General features: G+C 61.3%; 3 protein-coding genes across 3 annotated transcripts; 1 reads left to right on the plus strand and 2 right to left on the minus strand.

Moving 5' to 3' along the window:
• Positions 1-2,525: 2,525 nt before the first annotated feature.
• On the minus strand, positions 2,526-5,733 carry KLHDC8B (kelch domain containing 8B). The gene is made up of 5 exons (XM_059823356.1): positions 5,361-5,733; positions 4,359-4,523; positions 3,918-4,142; positions 3,566-3,667; positions 2,526-2,722 (listed from the first exon to the last, which is right to left on the minus strand). The coding sequence occupies exons 1-5, from the start codon at positions 5,731-5,733 to the stop codon at positions 2,526-2,528; spliced, it is 1,062 nt and encodes a 353-aa protein (XP_059679339.1).
• A 1,546-nt stretch (positions 5,734-7,279) lies between these two features.
• On the minus strand, positions 7,280-11,499 carry LOC132317949 (uncharacterized). The gene is made up of 5 exons (XM_059823484.1): positions 11,349-11,499; positions 10,877-11,262; positions 10,081-10,241; positions 9,543-9,675; positions 7,280-7,916 (listed from the first exon to the last, which is right to left on the minus strand). The coding sequence occupies exons 1-5, from the start codon at positions 11,497-11,499 to the stop codon at positions 7,710-7,712; spliced, it is 1,038 nt and encodes a 345-aa protein (XP_059679467.1). The 3' UTR covers positions 7,280-7,709.
• Positions 11,500-14,489: 2,990 nt separating this feature from the next.
• On the plus strand, positions 14,490-16,200 carry CCDC71 (coiled-coil domain containing 71). Its single transcript, XM_009808882.2, has one exon. It carries the CDS (start codon positions 14,525-14,527, stop codon positions 15,716-15,718), a length of 1,194 nt encoding a protein of 397 aa, XP_009807184.2. The 5' UTR covers positions 14,490-14,524; the 3' UTR covers positions 15,719-16,200.
• Positions 16,201-17,866: the final 1,666 nt, after the last annotated feature.

Below are 17,866 nucleotides of genomic sequence, written 5' to 3' on the forward strand. Positions count from 1 at the left end.
CATCCTGGATGCTCTCCTCCCCTCACTTGGACGGGATTCTGGTCCTGTGCCCAAAAGCTGAGACAGAAAATAAAGAGAAATCCACACTTTTAGGAGAGGTCATGGATTTCTGTTCGCCTTGGGTGGAACAGCCAAGCCAATGGTGCTGCGGCGGGTTGATGTGCCAGGCGATTGCATGCATGAGGCAAGGTGCTGCCGAGAAATGGGCAAACCCCTTGTGCGACAGGGACCACTGCCATATCAGGCTGGGCACTGGTGCTGCCAGAAACACGTCTGCAGTGGGGACATGCAACAACGAGAGGATCCCGAGCCATGGCTTCCCCCTCATCATCTCCCAGCTCTTGCCTTGAATTTGGTAAAAGCAGTGCCGGGCACCCTGTCAGCAGCAGGGAAAGCTGCGAAGTTGGCACGCGGGGATGTCAATTTGCCAGTGACTCAGCGTCTGATTTATCCCATCCATGCGATGCTCCTGCAGGAAAAGCTCATTAATCAGGTCTGTGTTTCCAATGCAGCTCCGTGATTTAGGGTCCCCTGTGACTAAAGTTTTGGTGAGAGTGAAGTTACGATGTACCTCGGTGGCTTCTGGAAAGGGCTGGCAGGCTGGCACCCCAGCCCATGGTGGCACCGAGGGGTCTGTCACCTCCTAGGATCCTGGGAAGGAATAGCCCACCAGGGCTGAGTGCAGGTCGGGAAGCACTGTGAAAATGGGGCATTGCTGCAATATTCATAGGAGAAGGCTGGAGACACATTGTGCTCAGAGGAGCGGGTCCCTCTGTCCAGCCCACCCCAGCACAGCGCGAACTGCTGACCTTCTCTGGCTGACGGCACATCTCTCTGACTGCCGAGGCACAGCTCAATCACTAATTTGGGGCTCCCTGTTGATGCTGGCTCTGGCACAGCGGTGGTTTCTATGGCAACTCCAGAGGCAGATGCAGGGATGGCTGCAGCCGAGGTACCGCCAGCCCAGGTATCCCAGGATGTTCCTCCAGGAACACAGGCAAACGGCTATGTGGCACATCACGTTGGACCCCGTGGTCACTGTGCCAGGCAGGCAGCGGAGACGATGGGGCAATGACACCTAAAACATCTTGTGAATGCTCTTCTCTATAAACTGTCTCCAACTTTCCCCCTACTATAATGCCCCTGGCAGATGGCGCAGCTTGCCCCAGCGATGTGCCAGATGCTGCCACACTCTGCTGGGATTTAGCCTCCCATCTCTCTGGCCCTGCTACCCATCCAAGGATCGTGATGGCTGTCTATTCTGAAAGGTCAGGCATCTGCGCTTGATATTTACCCAGACCTGTGAGATCTTTCTAATGTCATATCAGTGAAAAGATCGAATTCCTCACCTGCGTCTGTGACTGCCACTCTGTGCTTTGGGCACGTGACTCTACATAGAGCCAAGACCAACAAGGCTTAGGCAAGCCCACGGCACCAGGCAATTGGGGGGTCACCCCCCCACCGGTCTTGCTGTGCACCCCTAAATGTCACCCACAGACACCACCGGTATGGAGCTTACCTTCCCTTCCCAGTGCCGGTAAGCAGGAGATGTGGTGCTCCTGCCTGGGGGAGCTGGACACAGCTGGATCCAGCTGTTCCAGGCACCAGACCATGCTCAATCCTTTGAGACAGGGCTGTGGTGCTGAATGGGGCCCAGGAACCCTGGCATCATTAGGCACCTCATCTTATTTCTCAGCATCCTGGCAACACTTGCCCTTCCCCGCCCTCTCTCACACCCCGTCTCTCTCTGACAAAGTCCCTCTCCTGCTGCTGCCTCCACCCCCTGCAGCCCCTTTGCCCACAGGAGAGGCTGAGCAGGAGCAAGGCTGTGCTGAGGCAGGGCAGCCGCCACTTGGCTCTCCCTCTCCAAAAGGAGGGCTGGATTCCTACATTGCATTGTTCCATTCGCCCTGGCAGTGGGGAAAGGAGCAAGAGCCATCCCTGCGCCATGGCACGAGGCTCCACTGGGGAAGGGCTGGCCAGGCTCTCCCTTGAGAGGGGTTTTTCCCAACAGGTTGCAGCATGTCCCTGCCCGGAGCAGGATAACCAGGGACCACATGACTCCAGCGGGATAAAATTCCACGTGTTTCATTTATTTGAGGTGCTACGCCACCTCCTAGGCACTGAGCTACGGGGCACCTCTGTGCTACATGAGACATTGACTGGGTCTACGACGACACAGCACTCACTGCTACACACACGGCACGGATGTGCCGCGGCATGGATGGGGCCGGACAGGGGAGCGCAGCCAGCGACAGTCCTGCCACCGCCGCTCCCACTGCTGCTGCTGCCGGCTGTGGCCCTCCCACCAGGCAGGATTTTGCCCTGGTCTCCATTGCCGCAGTGGTGTAGGAGCCGAGAGGGGTTTCTGAAGCACGGCGAGAAACCACAGCTGCTCCGGCGCCCGGCGTCACAGGATGGCGGCTCCCCGGAGCTGGATCACCCGCACGCATGGGCATGTATACACCCTGTCCCCGTCTTCAGGCACTTGGTGCTCCGCTGGGGCTGGTCCCCTGGGGCCCCACTCAGGGCACCTCGCGCAGGCACAGAGCCTCGACGGCGCCGCTGGGGCCCTGGGCCACTCCACCGATGACGAAGAGCAGGCTGGGTGCTGGGCAGCTGGAGCAGGAGCAGCGGCCGGTGGGCATGGGGGGCAGTGGCTCCCACTTCTTCCGCGAGAGGCTGAACCCTTCCACTGAGTCCAGCGGGCAGGACTGGTTCCCTGCGAGAGACGGGACAGCATCAACCTCCCCGCAGCCCTCCCTACACCCCAGGCTCTGCCTTTTCCCCTTCACATGCCTTTGATGCCCCATCCAGAGCCCCCAGCGGCTGCAGGTCCCCAAGCACTGGGCTGCAGGGGCTCTGTGATCCCAGAGGCAATTAGCAGGGGCACAAGAGGATTAGTGGCATCCCCACAGGGAGGGCTGCTGGCACTGATGCCGCACTGCTGGCTCTGCCCCCGTGCCGGCACCCCGCAGCAATCACCAGGGGATAAGGGCAGCTCCAGCCACGGCAGGGCTCAGAAGCAATGCCACGCCACAGGGATCCAGCCAGCACTGCTCGCCTTCCCCATCACCCTCTCCTGCCCTGTGGCAGGAGGCCCGGCTCGCCCTGCGTGAGCTCGGCGGGGTCTGTTAGCCCTTGCTGCAGGGCTGGGGGTGCTGTGGCCAGCACTGGGCTCCCCGGGCAGCCCTCCCCGCTGCATCCCTGCTGCTGAGTGACAGCACTAACCTTTCCCCAGCTCTCTCGGGAAAGGGATGCAGTGCTGCAGCCCTGCACGGTGGGGCTGAGCCATCATGGGCTGTGTGAGCCCAGTACGCTGCACATGAGCTGGGGAAAGCCTGGCCGGGGGGTAAAAGGGGCAAGTGGCTCAGTGTGGGGAGCCTGTGGGGCGGGGCAGTAGGGTCCTCCCAGCACCTGGGGGTGCAGGAGCGACGCGGCTGCAGACGGTGTTGCAGTACCCCTGTGGTTTTGCACAGCCGACCTCCCCCCTGCCATGCAAGTCACTGATGTGCCACAAAGGATGGGGATGGGAACATGGTCACACGCCACCCCCCGGCATTACCGAGTCCACCCACGGCCACCACTCTTCCTCCCAGGCAGCCAGCCACGAAGTCGGCCCTCTTCTCCCTCATGCGGATGGCACGGCTCGGCTTGCTCCACGCACCTGGGGGTGAAAGGGTGTGAGCATCACCTGCCGGGGCTCCTCTCCGCACACCGAGGCCAGGACACCCCCAGGCTAACGGCTCCCCAGGGCCAGGGAGCACAGGGCAGGAGAAACCATGGGAGCAACGGGCTGATGCTCAGAGCCCGGATGAACCGTGCCCCTCGGGGGTGGACACGCCTCACCAAGACCCAGGGAGGCATCCTGGACCCACAGGGGATGCTCCCACCCCACCCAGGGACATGAAGCTCACCCTGCGCAGGGTCAAACATCTCCACGGTGTTGACGAAGTGGGGACGGGAATAGAAGTTGTGGGGCCCTGGCTGCTGCAGGCCCCCCAGGCTGAAGACAACGCCGTCGGCCATGGCGCAGGCAGCAAAGGCGCGGCGGCTGGGCACGCTGGGGTAGCGCGTCCAGCTCCTTGTCTCCAGGTCGAAGGCCTCAAAGGCGGTGACAGGCAGCTTGCCCTGCCGGCCCCCTGTGCACAGACCAGACGCTGCGGCTGCCAGCACCCCAAGCTGGCACCACTGGTGGGCTCAGCAAGCGGGATGGGGCCTGCCGGCTACAATGCTGGGGTGGGAGGGCAGCACGGAGCCACCCTGGGGTGCACCAGATCACGCCCCGGTCTGGGAAGGCAGCAGAGGAAGAGGGCAGGGGCACGGGGGGATGCTCGGCTTGCCCCAGTGGCACCTACCCAGGACGAAGATCTTGTTGCCCTGCAGGAAGGCAGAGGCCCCGTAGCAGGGGGTGGGCATGGAGGGCAGGGACTGCCAGTGGTCCTTCGCCGGCTCGTAGACACGGACCAGTGCCTGGGGAGAGGTGTCCGCACCCATTCCACCCAGTGCGTAGACAGCCCCGTCTGCAGAAGAGGCAGCGGTGAGGTTGCGAGGGCCATGGGCAGTACTGTGGGGCTGAGAGTCCCCTATGCCCTCCAGGGCAGGCAGCGTGGGCTCTGCTGAGCCCTACAATCAGCCATCGCTCCAGGGTGGCCAGGGGACGGTGAGCGCAGCCAGGCCTGAGCCCGGCAGTGCCCTGACCCTGCTGGGACCCTCTCACCCCCCTCTCCACTCCATCCATCAGGCACAGAGCAGAGCACGAGGCCATTGGCTCTAATTATTCTCGGCAGTACCATCTCCCTGGAGACACCATGGCAACACAGCCATGCTGCCAAATCCTGCTCCCACTCCCGGCGCAGCCGGCACCCCTGCCCGCTCCCACCACTGACCTGCTGGCCCCTCTGCCCTGCTCACCCCGCTGCAGCCCGGGGCCATGCCACAGTGTCCCCAGCCAAGGAGCAGACATGGGCACTACATATGGGGACCAACCCAGGTTCCTGGCATGTGGGCTGTTGCGCTGTGCTAAAGCTCAGAGGCTGCTCAGCAAAGTTTCAGCAGGAATCACAATGTGCTTGGCGCATGGCACGCCACACCAGACTGGAGCAGGGCGCTTGGCCATCCTGGCACGGCTCCCGGCCAGGCAGCCAGGAAAGGCTCCCATGCCCGAGAGGCTCCGCACCACCCAGCCCTGGGCTGCAACAGGGCTGCTGGGGCAGGAGCATGATCCTGCTGTTAAGTGGCAAGTTCAGCTGCTGGGTGAAAGTGGGTTTCAAATCCCAGCTGAGCATCCCTGGCCCCTGCATTCCCACTTCTCCGGATGGTAAAGGTACCCGCAGCCAACCCCCATCCCCATCCCTCACCTCTCTGCACGGCTGAGATGCCCATGGAGGGCTGTGCCAGGGCCGCCTTCTTCTCCCACTTGCCCTCATCCACATGGTAGACCTCGACGGAGGCAAGGGGGCTCTGCACTGCATCCACGCCACCCACCACCAGGATCTGCTTGCCCAGGGCGAGGGCAGCGGCGCCGGCCCGCGGCGTGGGCAGTGGTGGGAGTGTGGTCCAGCGCTGGGCCGGGAGGTCGAGCACCTCGGCGGTGCCCAGGGCTTGCCCGCCGCCCCCGCAGCCGCCCAGCACAAAGAGCTGCCCGTCGCGGTGCGCGGCGCTGCAGTACACACGCCGCGTGGGCATGGTGGGGAAGGCGGCCCATGTGAAGGCGCCTGCGCCTGCCGCCATGGGCCAGCTCAGCCGCCCCGGGGGTCCCCAGGCTCTGGCCCTGCCGTGTTGCCCATCCGGCCTGGCTCGGCACTGGCCTGGCTCTGCCCACCACCTCCTGTGGGGAGAGCACCAGAGTCAGTGCCCGGGCACCCACCACTCCCCCTGGCTCCAGCGAGCCAATTCCCCTTGGCGGTGCAACAGCCCCCCGCTCCCCAGGGCTCCTCACCTGCACCCACTGGGGCTCCCGTACCCGGGGCTCCCACTCCCTGGGGCCCTCAATGCACAGCCCACACCCACTGGGACTCCTGCTCCCCAGGCTCCCTGCCTGCACCCCCCGGGGCTCCTGCACCCTGAGGCTCCCTGCCTGCACCCACCGGGGCTCCTGCACCCTGGGGCTCCCTGCCTGCACCCACCGGGGCTCCTGCACCCTGGGGCTCCCTGCCTGCACCCCCCGGGGCTCCTGCACCCTGGGGCTCCCTGCCTGCACCCACCGGGGCTCCCACTCCCCGAGGTTCCCATACCCCGGGCTTCCGCTCCCTGAGGTCCCCGGTGCACAGCCCGCACCCACTCGGACTCCCACTCTGCAGGGCTCTCTGCCTGCACCCACCGGGGCTCCTGCACCCTGATGATCCCGGTGCACAGCCAGCACCCACCGGGGCTCCCACCCCCCGGGGCTCTCAGCTCACAACGCGCACCCACCGGGGCTCCCAGCGCACGGCCCGTACCCCCCGAGGATCTGCTTCCCGGGGCTCCCGGTGCACAGTCCAGAACCCCCGAGGCTCCTGCTCTCGGCGCTCAGCCCGCAACCACCGGACCGCTGCTCTCCGCGGCTCCCGCTGCACAACCTGCACCCACCGGCGCTCCCCGGGCTCCCGTCCGCAGCCCGCAGCCCCCGGACCGCCGCTCCGCGGCTCCCCGCGCAGCCCCGCTGCCGCCGCCGGGAGCGGGGCAGGGACCGCGGCCGCGCTCACCTCTCCGCCGCTCCGCTGCTCTCCCCGCCGCTCCGCGCCGCCGCCCGCGCCGGGCCCGCCCGCTGCTGGTGGGGGCGGCGCCGCGCCCGCCCCGGCCCCCCCGCCGGGCCGGGCCCCGCTCCCCTCCGCCCGGCCCTCCCGGGGCCCCCGGTGCCGCTGCCGGCCCGCCGTGCCCCTGCCCCGTTCCCCCCGCCACAGGGAAAGGGGCCGGAGAGCCCCCTCGGCGGCAGCCGGCGGTGGAGCCCCTGGCTCTGCGCTGCCCAGCCACAGGCTGCCGGTGCCGGAGCCGCCCCAGCACCGGGCTCACAGAGCTGAGAAGCCACCGTCCTGCCCTGAAGAGAAGCCCCTGCCTGTCACCACTGCGGGGCTGCCAGGGACAGAGCGTGAGCTTGGCTCCGCTCTGAGCACGACCACCCCAGGGTGTCTCAGCAGCGTCAGGAAGGTGCCCATGTGTCCAAACCCATTACCATCACCTTCGTCCCCACTTGGCCGAGCCCTGTGACTGAACGCACCAGGAAATGCGCTTTCCACCCACTAGCACGGGCAGAGCCAAGGGCAGGCAGGAAACTCACACCAGAAACAAGCTGGAAAGGTTTGCTTTAAAAAGAGGCAGAACTGACACAGCATCGCTAGCTCTGCCGGGGAGACCACCACGGCACAAACGGCACTCGGGTGTGCCACCAGTAACACTGTGCTTACCCCAGCACCTGCTCTTGCGGAGCAGAAAGGGAGGTGTGAACACTAGTGTGGCTGCTTGTGTTGCCCCTGCTCTGCCAGCCAGGCGGGCAGCTCCCCACAGCGCTAATGAGGAAAGGAAAGCCATTTCCTCCAGGGATCCCGTCACACAAGCTCCCAGGACCCTCGTGCTCGGGCATGGAGGTTCCTGGCAGGAGCAAGCGGGCCTGTCACACAGCTTGAGGGAGGGGACAGCTCAGAGCAGAAACCCAGCCCGGGACTTTGCCTGCGCACAGCAGGATGCAGGGGGTGTCCCAGTCCAGAGCCCCTCGGCCCTGCGAGGTGGCATCACTGTCCATCCCACTCCTGGCTCGGGGTGTCCTTCTCTGCGCAGGCCAGGTAGTGGTCATAGTTCTCCTCGCACCTCCTCACGCAGCGCAGGAAATAGTCCTCGTCGGCAATGGCCTCCAGCAGGTTGGTCTGCACCAGGCAAACGTCGTACAGCTCTGAGGTGGGAGCGCACCTGGGGCTGCGGCTGCCCGGCTCCGAAAACACCTGCAGGGAATGAGCAGCGTGAGAAGCACTCGCACCCTCCGCGGGCAGCAATGCCAGGGCCGTGCCTGGCCCGAGCGCAGAGTCTGGCAGCAGTGCATGCACCCTGTGGTGCACCCTGCCCTCCTCCTTGGCCAGGCACCTTCACGCTGGCTGTGGGTCAGTGGCAGAGGGCAGGGGCTCCCATCTCCACTCCAGCAGTAGAAGGTGAAGTTTCTCCAGATTTCCCCTCCCTCCCAGAAACGCCTTTGGCTCCGAATCAGCTCGTCACGCATGTGGCTGGGGCTCCCCTAAGGAACAGGCCACACCACGCAGCTGGAAGAAAACAGCTCTGTGGAGCAGACGACCCCAGGAAAACCTCTGCCAACAGCTCTTCCTTTGGCTGCCACAGTCTGTCGCGCAGGAGGGAACAAGGACTTCACCTTTTGATCTTAACCATGGCTCTGCCTAAGCCCACCTGGCAATGTGTTTCCCTCCCAGCACCACTCTGTCACCATCACTGACACATGGACAGCCCTGCAGAGCTGGTGATGCAAAAGGAGGGGAAGCTGGCGTCCAACCTACCGATCCTGGCTGCAGGACAGCAAAGTCCTGGCAGCACGGATGATCCCTGCTGGTGAGATGCTCAGCTGCTGCCCAGACCTCAGTGAGGTCTGCCGCCACCATAACTTGATCCTACCTGTCTGATCTGGTGTGGGGGGAGCCCTGGGGCGGGCCCGAGACAAGCTGAGCAGCCCAACTGCCAGCCGTGGCGGCTACAGGTGGCAAAAGGAGGAACTCCTTGATCAGGGAAACAGCCTGAGGCTGCCATGCAGTGAGTGGGTGCCACACGAGCCATGCTCCAGCTGCTGCAGACACGCAGGCAGCAGCTGCTGCACGCAGGGGGCTCGGGCTCTCAACAGAGCTGTCCGCATTAATTCACCTGAGTCAGGCATGGCACAGACTGAAGCCTATTCCCAAGAGGTCTGGTCCATGCAGCGACAACTCCTGCCACCAGCTAATAGCTGAGAGAGCTTGTATGGAAGGGAATATCTGACAAGCATCCCATCCCTTGCCACTCCCCAGCTGTCCAGCAAATGCTGTGGACCATTCACTGGCTGCCGCAGATTTCCCCCCCCGCCCCGACACTGCCTCCTCCCGGATGGAAACGGACGGGGGTTCAGGCTCGCCTGTGGAGCTGTGGCTCTTGTTTGAGCATCAACAGCTGTCCAACTGCTGGGCACATTTCTGTCTGCATAAATGTTCCCTTTTCCAAGCGCTCTCCAACACAAACACTGCCCTTTCCACACAGTGCCACAGACGAAGCATGGCCGCGCGCTGAGGCTGGCTGGCCTGCCGCTGCTGCCACCAGGAGCAGGGCTGAGTCACCCAGCGGAGCAGAGGCGCTTGGCAGCGAGCGCAGCCAGCCAGCACCTGCCATTCTCTGCTGATGGCCGATCTCACCCTCCCTGTGGGCAGCACTGAGCATCGCTGCGACCGATGCCAGTCGCGCAGGGTGCAGTGACGCTGGGACTGCGCCTTGATCCCCCTTTGCAGGCTCACGCTCATGCAAAGGGGACAAAACATGCCTGGGGACACCCTCCTCCCCGGCGGAGGCAGCTGCCACCTGAGGGTCCTTCAGCCACTTACCTGGGGATGAACAATGGTGTCCGCGTCATCCAGCCGGATGTTGTCGTCAATGAAGATGTGGTGAATGCCGGGATCGTGGGGGTCAATCCACAGCGGCTTCCCACCCTGGGAAGAGAACTGATTTCTGGCCCACCTGAAACAGCAAGCAGGACAAGGAGCAGTCAGGGGAGTGAGAGCACAACAGCTCTCAGGTAAAGGCAGGCAAGGCTGCACTGTGGCCTCAGGGCAACCCTGTGAGCCAGGGAAGTGCTACGGAGACCGCCCTGTCTCTCTGCCTCCTGCAGCCACTCTTGAAAGAGAAGCATTTTGCAGCGAAGTGACAAATCAGGGGGTGTTTGGAGAGAAACAGGAGGTACACCAGGGGATGGAGACCTGAGGAAAGATGTGAAAGCCCCGTTAGGCTGCCCATAGACAAAATGGGGAGCACGTAAGTAACAAAGACCTTAGAACTAGGAGATATCCCAGACGAGGGGAAGCTCAGAGAATCATGGGAGAGGAGAAAATGCCCAATCTACTTCCTCAGTGCCCTGCTTCTCACCAGTCAAAGTGGTCTTGGAAGCCTCCAATTCCCTCAAAGGAACTGAAATAGTCGTAAAGCTTTCTTCCATCTTCCCGGGTGGCCAGCCGCTCTGCTCCCCTTGTCAGAACCACCTCTCGCTTGCTGCAGCGTATCTGGCCGGGGGTGAGGTCCACAGGGAGCTGCAGGACCACAGAAAGCAGGAGAGGAAAGGTTTCCAAAGCAGACAGGTTGTTTAGTGCGTTGGCAGAGGCAACAAACAGCAGGGTGGAGAGTCCCCACTACCACAACGTGGGAGGATGGCACTGGGGAGAAGACAATAAGAGGCATGGAACCACCCCAACCAAAAATCATCCCCCCCCTGGGGATGGAAAGGAATGACCTCCTAGCTGCATGCTGCCTCTGTTTCAATCTCTGTTCCCCATCAACGCTTCGAGGAACAACTGAAGTGGCTTCTGAAGCTCGTTCCCAGCATTCCCGCCCAGTGCGCTGCCGGGGGGAGAGCACGGCTGCCATCAGCTCTGAGCCAGGGAGTCCTGCTCTGCTGTGGCGGCCCCGCTCCGGGAGAAGGGATGTTCCATTCAACCCGGGATACCCTGAGAGGAGACCCTTCCCACCCAGGATCTGCACGCACACGTGCTCTCCCCGGCTAACTGCTTCTTTCCAAGAAGCTGGCTGTGTTTCCTCTCCACGCAAGCCACAGCTTTTTTAAAAGAGGGATGGCCAAGTGGTTCGGGGGCAGCCTGAGGCAGGGAGCTCTGTGCAGGCCATCCAGCTGCCCTTCTCCAGCACGCCAGGCCCTCGGGATGCCACTCACTGCCACATCCCGCAGTGTGGGGAACTGGGGGTGCTGCCCGGCCAGGGCGCAGCTGACGGCCCGGAGGGCGCGGGGCAGGTCTGTGCCGAAGGTCCTGAAGACGACGGCGAACGCCCTCCCTTCCCGGTGCAGGGTGTCCAGGAGGCGGAAGAAGGCGGGCAGGATCAGGTGGTAGCGCTTGCTCGGCTCCCCCTGGACCGAGAAGACGTCGTGCGGCCGGCCCGGCCACTCCAGCAGCTGCAGGTGGCGGGCGTGGAGGCCGCCGAAGCACCGGCCCGGGCCCGCTTCGGTGAAGGCGGGGTCCCGGCCGTGGCAGCTGTAGTAGCTGAGGGCGCCGGGGCAGGGGGGGCCCAGGGAGGGGCGGTCGCTCGCCCACTGCCACTCGCCTGCAAGAGAGGAGGGTGCTCAGCCGCCGCCGCCGCCTCCCGCCCGGCCCCCGCAGGCCCCGGCCCCCGCAGGCCCCGGCGCTCACCGGCGGCCCCGGCGCGGCCCCAGGTGACGGTGCTGAGGAAGGCGTTGAGCGCCGCCCGCGGGCCCTGCCCCGACACCGCGTCCGCCGCCACCACCGTGTTGTTCAGGTCCACGTGCAGCACCAGCCGCCGCCGCCCGGCCCCGCCGCTCATCGCCCCGGAACCGGCCCCGCCACCGGAACCGGCCCCGGCCGCGCCGCCGTTACCTGGAAACGGCGCCGCTTCCGCCCGCCCCGCTTCCGCCGGCAGGCGCCCCCTGCCGGCCCGGTGCTGCGCCGCGGGGGCACCGCCCACCCCCGGCGCCCCGAGCGCCGCTGCCGTGGACACCGCGAAGGCGGCGGGGGCGAAGGGCGGGGGCGAGGCCGGGGCGCCGCGGGTGGGGGCGTGGCCGAAGCCGCTCCGTGCGGGTGGGCGTGGCCCCGCTCCGCGGAAGGGGACCGGAAGCGGAAATGGGCGGTGCTTCCGGCGCTCCGCGGGCGGCCATGTTGGAGCGGCGGTCGCGGCGCAGCGGCGGGTGCGGGTCTGGCGGCGGCCGGTAGGTTGGGGCCGGCGGTGTCTGGGCCCCGCGCTCCCGGGCGGGGGCGCTGCCGAGCCGCCCGGCGGGGCGGCCTCCGGGCGCTGGAGGCGGAGCCGTGGCGCTGAGGGCCCCGCCCCGGCCCCCGTTCCCCCGGGCCCGGGAGCCGGCGCGGGCCGACCTCGGGGGCCGCACCCGCTGTCTGCACCAATCACCTCCCCGCAGCCCCGTAGAGAGGGCACCGGCCCCGGGCGTCTCTCCCCGTCCCGGGGCCCCTCCGGGCGGCGGTCCGAGGGCGCCCGGCCAGGGCTCCCGCCGGCCCCTCCTTACCGGGCCGCGCGGGGCCGAGCCTGGGGAGGAATGTGCGAGGGGAGCGAGGGACGGGCGCTCGGGAAGGGGCATCTCTTCCACCGAGCGGTGGGCCAGGAGGAGAGGCTGAGCTACGGGGCTGCCCGCGCCGGTGGCCCGCGCCAGTGGCCCCCACCGAGCCCTCCTTGGGTCCTCATGCCTGCCTCCATCTCCCCAGGCTGCCCCAGCCCTGCGTCTTGGCCCTGCCAGCAGCCTGCTTGCCCCTCCAGTGCACCCGGAGAAGCACTGCAGAGCCCTTTCCTCAAACTCCGCTCCCAGACAGCCGGGCCTGGCATCGCTCGAGCGTTGCGTGAGGGTCCTGCCGGCACTTTGCATCCGTGCCAGGAGTGCTGTGGGCCTGTGGCCCTGTGGCACTTTAGCTAGGGCATGTCCCCCAGTAGCATTTCAAATGAGAGAACTTGCTGTTGGGTGGACGGACTGTCTGGGGGTGTGCCTGCTTGTGGCCAGCTTTCGCTTCTACTACAACTTGCACTGCACAAAACAAGACTGGGCGGATCGATGTTGAGATGTCTTGTCCCTGATGAGATGTCACAGCCTCTCCGTTCAACATCAGAATATCCCTTAAGGTGCCCCGGCTCTTCCCAGGCTTGCTGCAGCCTGAAGATGATCCATTTTGTAGCCTGTTGAGAGCATGTTGTTAGTCGTGCTTCTCCATTGCTTTTTCCTTCTCTACCAGCTCAGGATTAAGCTTTACATCCTTGCTGGCTTCGCTGTGCCTGTTACTGCTTCTTCACTTTGGAGGTGGCAAATCTCACCACTGGCCAATGATGCCAGCTGCGGTTCTGTCGGAGCACTTCCCTGCCTGCCTCCCCTCCTCCGTCGGAGATCCCCCGCGTGTTGCAGAGCAACTGCATTATCCTCCTCCAAATCCCTTTTCTGCCGTGACGTCTGCAGAACACTTGACTGAGATTAGTCTGTCATGTGGCAACTCTTACCACCCCCCGCTGACCTGTGCTTCCCCTTCTGCAGCTGCTTTTGGCTGTGTCGCTTCCCTGCTTGAGCGTCTCTTCCCTGCTTGAGCAGCCAGCAGCAGCACGGGCGCTGGTCTGGGGCTGGCACTCCCAGGCTCCAGGTTGGTGAAGTGGGAGTTCTGGGAGGAGCGTTGGACACAAGTAGTTCCTTGCTCTGTCTGTTCAGGTGCTAACTTTTCCATCACAGCTTTCTTGCCTGCGCACTGCCCTCTCCGATAGTGTCTCCCACACCTTCCACATTTACCTGAAAAGGATTTTTCATTGAATCCTCATTATTTTGAGAAATATCAATGAAGCTAAAGATTTTGTAACTTCTCAGCGCAGCGTCCAGCTGCAGAGCTGGCGAGGCCACCAGCTCAGGGTGAGAGGATTGGAGTTCTCCCGGGTGCATCACAGAGTCCTGCCTGGACTGCTCTTCAGTGCCTATTTTCTCATTTAAAGCAATAATTAGTGCTTTTGTCCCGGGCAGACAGCTGTGTAGTGCCCTGAGCACGATCTGAGTGTTTTCCCTCAGGCCATTGTACACTTGGCCCCAGTGGTGTGCATTTCCTTCATGCCGCCCTGCTTGAATTTCCTGCTTCCTCCTCACTTGGCAGCGAGTGCCCTCAGATCAACACTAGTTTGCTGTGACAGCAAGTTGCAGACCGTTGTTCAAACAAGGGAACAGCAAGGAGCAGTGTTGCCTTGCCACAGCGTTCGGCATCAATGAAGCACAACTGAAAGAGCCACCATCTCTGCTGTCAGGTCTTCGGGAGGGTGATGCCTCATTTTTTGAATAGAATCAGTTAGGAAGCTGGAAAATTGAACGTGAACCTGGGATAGATTTGAGGTGCTCAGGCTGCTTAGTGTTGAGATGACTCGATCGTGCGCAGGGAGAGGGTTCAATGAAGGGCTGCTTTACCAAGGGAAAATGACATCTGATTACCCAAAGCTGAGGCGTGTCGAACTCAAACTGGAAGCGAGCTGCAGACTTCACTGAGAAATTGGAACCCTTCATCCTGGGATGGGTTGGTTGGGGATTGCCTGAAATCTTTGTTTAGATTTGAGGATATTTCTGTGAGAGGTGTTTCAGTTTTACTTCAGAGAGAAATAAGTGACGGAATTTTCTTGATGATGCTTCTAACTTGGGTTATGCCGGGAATCTGACCCAATGTTTGTGAGTAGCCACGCCTGGTCTTAGTCTTAATGGTTTCACATCCCCGGTTAAAAATGCAAGATGATTTCAGTTGCTATAAGCTAACCATCTTCTCTTTCCTTTTGAGGTGTCAAGGGTTGTTTTTCCAGTAATTTGGACCTTTTTTGAAGTGCCCGCTTGCCTAATGCCATGAATATTGCAGTGAGCAATGTGGAAGAAAAAGCTGTCCATTCCTGGTCAAGAATTTCCTCTGCGGGACAGAAAGTGCTGGAGGAAGCCCTCCGAGTCTTCAACCCGATGTCGAAGGACCTTTCGGGCACAGAGACCCAGCTGGTGGCCTTCATTCAGGGCCTGAAGGAGGAGGGCTACCAGCCCACAATTCTGAGGAGTAAGGATGTGTACGGGTACAGCTCGTGCACGGCAGACACGCCTAGCCAAACGAAAGAGAGCACCCCGCACAACTGCGCCAACACTGCCGCCGAGTCTGCTAAGAGTCCGTCTCGAAACACCACAGCCATACCAAAGGTGGCTGCTTCACCCACCAGCGTTTCGCTGAACTCTTCAAAAGTCTCCACTCAGCCCATCTCTAAAGGGGATTCCACAAATCTCCTCTTGAGCTCCTTGAAGCAGACAAGATCTGGCACGTCCAAGGCCGCTGCAGTGGGCTTCCCTGCGAGCATGTATCCTGACGTGTATCCAGCCATGAGACTGTCAGTGGTTCTGGAAGCTCTGGTGCCGCTGAAAACTACCACGTCCTGTTTGGAGTCCAAGTACACACGAGGGCGTCTTGGGATCTCGCCCTCAGACCTTAAACTCCTGAAGGCTTCAAGTCTGCCAAGGCAGTTTTCTTCAGGCAAGACCACTAAAGTAACAGAAGGTAAGGGGTACAAGCGTTTGATGAAGAAAGCACCGGATTCTGCCACCCTCGCTTTAAATCTGAAGGGACCAAAGGGTGGAGTGCTGCAGGAGAGCAATGCTTGCAAAGCCTCGGGAGTCCTCAACGGGAGAGTCACAGGCAGCTCATCCCAGGGCTGCACCACAGCACCGCAGTCCAAGACCTTGAAAATTAAAGATAAGGAACCTCTGGTGGGAAAAACAGAGTGGAAGGACAGTAGCACTTACCAGGAGAGCATTGGGCAGAAGAGGAGAAGAGCTGCGGAGGCAAGAGAAGCACCGCAGAGGAAGAAAGCAAATACTATTCCTGTCCGAAATAAATCTCGACGTGCTCAGAGCACTTTGAACCTGCTGAAATTCCGGGCCATCAAGGTGGGCAACTCTTCTTCCGACGATGAAGTGAGGAGGAGAGCACAGAAGATTCTTAGGGTCAACCTGTCCCCTGTGATCCGAATTCAGCCCTTGTCCCACTCTCACAGTGTTCCCTGAGTTTCTTCACTTTGTCACTTCTTTTTGTAAGTAAGTAAATATGAGCCTGGCAGCAGAGCGTGGAGAAGTTTAAGAGTGACTCTGGATCTCTGGTGCCTGGTGACGATGTGTTGACTAACCTGCAGACGGAGCAGCCTGCTCTCGCGCTGTTTCTGCCCGTCTACCACTGCTATGCAGAACTGACTGCAGAAATACAAAACCCTTTCGGGGAACGCAGGACGGTGACTCTCGCCTGTGGCGAGCCGAGCAGGTCAGAGAGCTTGCTTTCTGCGGGCGCCCTTCTGAACATGGCAGGCTGCGCTCTCGTGCAGGGGGAGAACATGGGACTTTCTCATGACATTGATTGATGCACTGTGATATTGCTCTTTTTCAAGCTGTACATTTACTGGGTTTATTTTGATCAAATTTTATAACTTTATTATCTATATATCTATATATCCATATTTGTGCATATGGCCCAGGAACTGTGGGAAGATGCACTTCCTCCATCCCTCTGGGATTGGGTTCGATAGCTTTTGTTCCCCCTCCCGTTCAGCCAGTCTTTTCTTGAAAGGTGCCAGGATTTCTTTGTGATTCAGTGTCGTGACAGTCTGTTCTGGGCTCTCTTGAGCAGCTCAGAGGCAGGCAAAGTTATAGCCACTTGTTTGTCTCCAGAAATGCCAAACAATTTGGAGCATTACCAGCTGATAGTTGACTATAGTTTTAATCATATTTTCGGTATTACCTCTCTATAAGAGTGGGGGAGTGTTACGGGGCTGTTGCCTGCAAGTCTGCTTGACGTCTCTAGATGCCTCCTCCATTTGTTGGTAGCAGAAGCTCTGAACTCACAGTAGGGGTTTGCCTCCAAAGAGCGATTCCTCCTTAGCACCCAGCGTTGCTCCGCTCTCCTGTACCCCAGGTGCAAATGTAGAACATGAACTGTGACTGTTAGAGCCAAAGGGCTGGAGTTGTTAATAAGAATGGCATAAAGTGTCCTGCCCGCCACGTAACTGCTTTGCTGTTGCTGGATGTTTCAGGAGCAGGTTCTAGGTATCGGTAGAGAAGACACAGGCTGTGTTTGAATGTATTAGATACATCTTGCTGGTCCCAGAGCTCAGTGGGGTATTTGAGCCTGAATTAAAGCAGAAAAACAGAAGGGTTGAGAGGATATATGGCAGCACCTAAACACAGAAAGTTTCTTTCTGTCAGTTTGTGGGGGTGAAGCAGTAGGAGGGGAGATTGGCACTGTGTTGTGATGGGTGACAGCTTTGCTGTGCCGTCTGGGATGTTGTGAGAAGGTGTGTGGCAGGTGTGAAAGTTCCCGGAGCGCAGGCTCTGCCCGTCCCCAGGAGGCACTGCGGAACCACTGCAGACAGCTGCGTTAGCCTTCCTGTGCCAGGGGCACACTGTCGGGTGGGAACGCAGGCTGTGGAGGTTGGGTCTGCTCTCCACAGGGAGGGATCTGTGAGCTCCAGGAGAAACACTGCATTGGAGTGGTCAGTGCTGCAGCTGTAACCGGGGAGGGATGGTCTCCCATGATCTCTGTTGGGATACTGCAAAAGCAGAACCTGGTGGCTTGGGGAGGGGGAGCAGTGTCAGGCCAGGCACGGGCCCAGCTCTGTGTGCCGCTGCATGTTCAGATCTCTGCAGCAGTGGGCTGGTAATCCACTCATTCTCTCACCAGCTTAAAATACCAGTTGTCTGACCTAGTAATCTCTGTGGATATTGGATGAAGGGATGAGCTCCCCTGGGAAGCCCCAGCTCCTTACGTTTCAGCCCCTCCCTAGCACCTGGCTGGATTTCACCGCTTTGTAAAAGGGGTCAGCATCTGATCCCCACCACAGAGAGGCAAACAGCGGCACGGAGAGGAGGGAGGAGATTCATGAGGGAGTGAGAGGGCAGGGAAGCTGGGCATCCCAAGGCACAGCCAGGGTTCTCCCTGCTCGCCCACATAGAGCAGGCTGGAGGTTCTCCCTTGGGGGATAATTGCAGGCTCTGAATCGCATGCTCTGGTTCTGTGTGGTTTTACTGTGCGTATCTGAGCTGCTGTCAGAGATCATAACTTGCAGTGTTTGAGACTGACCTGTGAATGCCGCTGGTTGGCTGCAGAGGAGAAGAAAGTATTTTCTTCTGCTTCTGTGTTTTAAAATGCCCTGGCAGAGAGTTCCC

The sequence above is a fragment of the Gavia stellata genome, chromosome 12 (assembly GCF_030936135.1).
Source record: "Gavia stellata isolate bGavSte3 chromosome 12, bGavSte3.hap2, whole genome shotgun sequence".
In the NCBI taxonomy this organism is placed as follows: Eukaryota; Metazoa; Chordata; class Aves; order Gaviiformes; family Gaviidae; genus Gavia; species Gavia stellata.

Bases quoted from the DNA above. Each gene is read 5' to 3' on its own strand.
- KLHDC8B (XM_059823356.1), bottom strand. From the start codon at position 5,733: ATGGCGGCAGGCGCAGGCGCCTTCACATGGGCCGCCTTCCCCACCATG. The intron at 3,668-3,917 runs GTGAGCTTCATG...TTTCACCCCCAG, and splicing joins GATGTTTGACCCTGCGCAGG to GTGCGTGGAGCAAGCCGAGC. The intron at 2,723-3,565 runs GTAATGCCGGGG...CGTCTCTCGCAG, and splicing joins GGTGGCCGTGGGTGGACTCG to GGAACCAGTCCTGCCCGCTG.
- LOC132317949 (XM_059823484.1), bottom strand. From the start codon at position 11,499: ATGAGCGGCGGGGCCGGGCGGCGGCGGCTGGTGCTGCACGTGGACCTG. The intron at 10,242-10,876 runs GTGAGTGGCATC...GTGGTCCTGCAG, and splicing joins CCACACTGCGGGATGTGGCA to CTCCCTGTGGACCTCACCCC. The intron at 7,917-9,542 runs GTAAGTGGCTGA...CATTCCCTGCAG, and splicing joins ACACCATTGTTCATCCCCAG to GTGTTTTCGGAGCCGGGCAG.
- CCDC71 (XM_009808882.2), top strand. From the start codon at position 14,525: ATGAATATTGCAGTGAGCAATGTGGAAGAAAAAGCTGTCCATTCCTGG.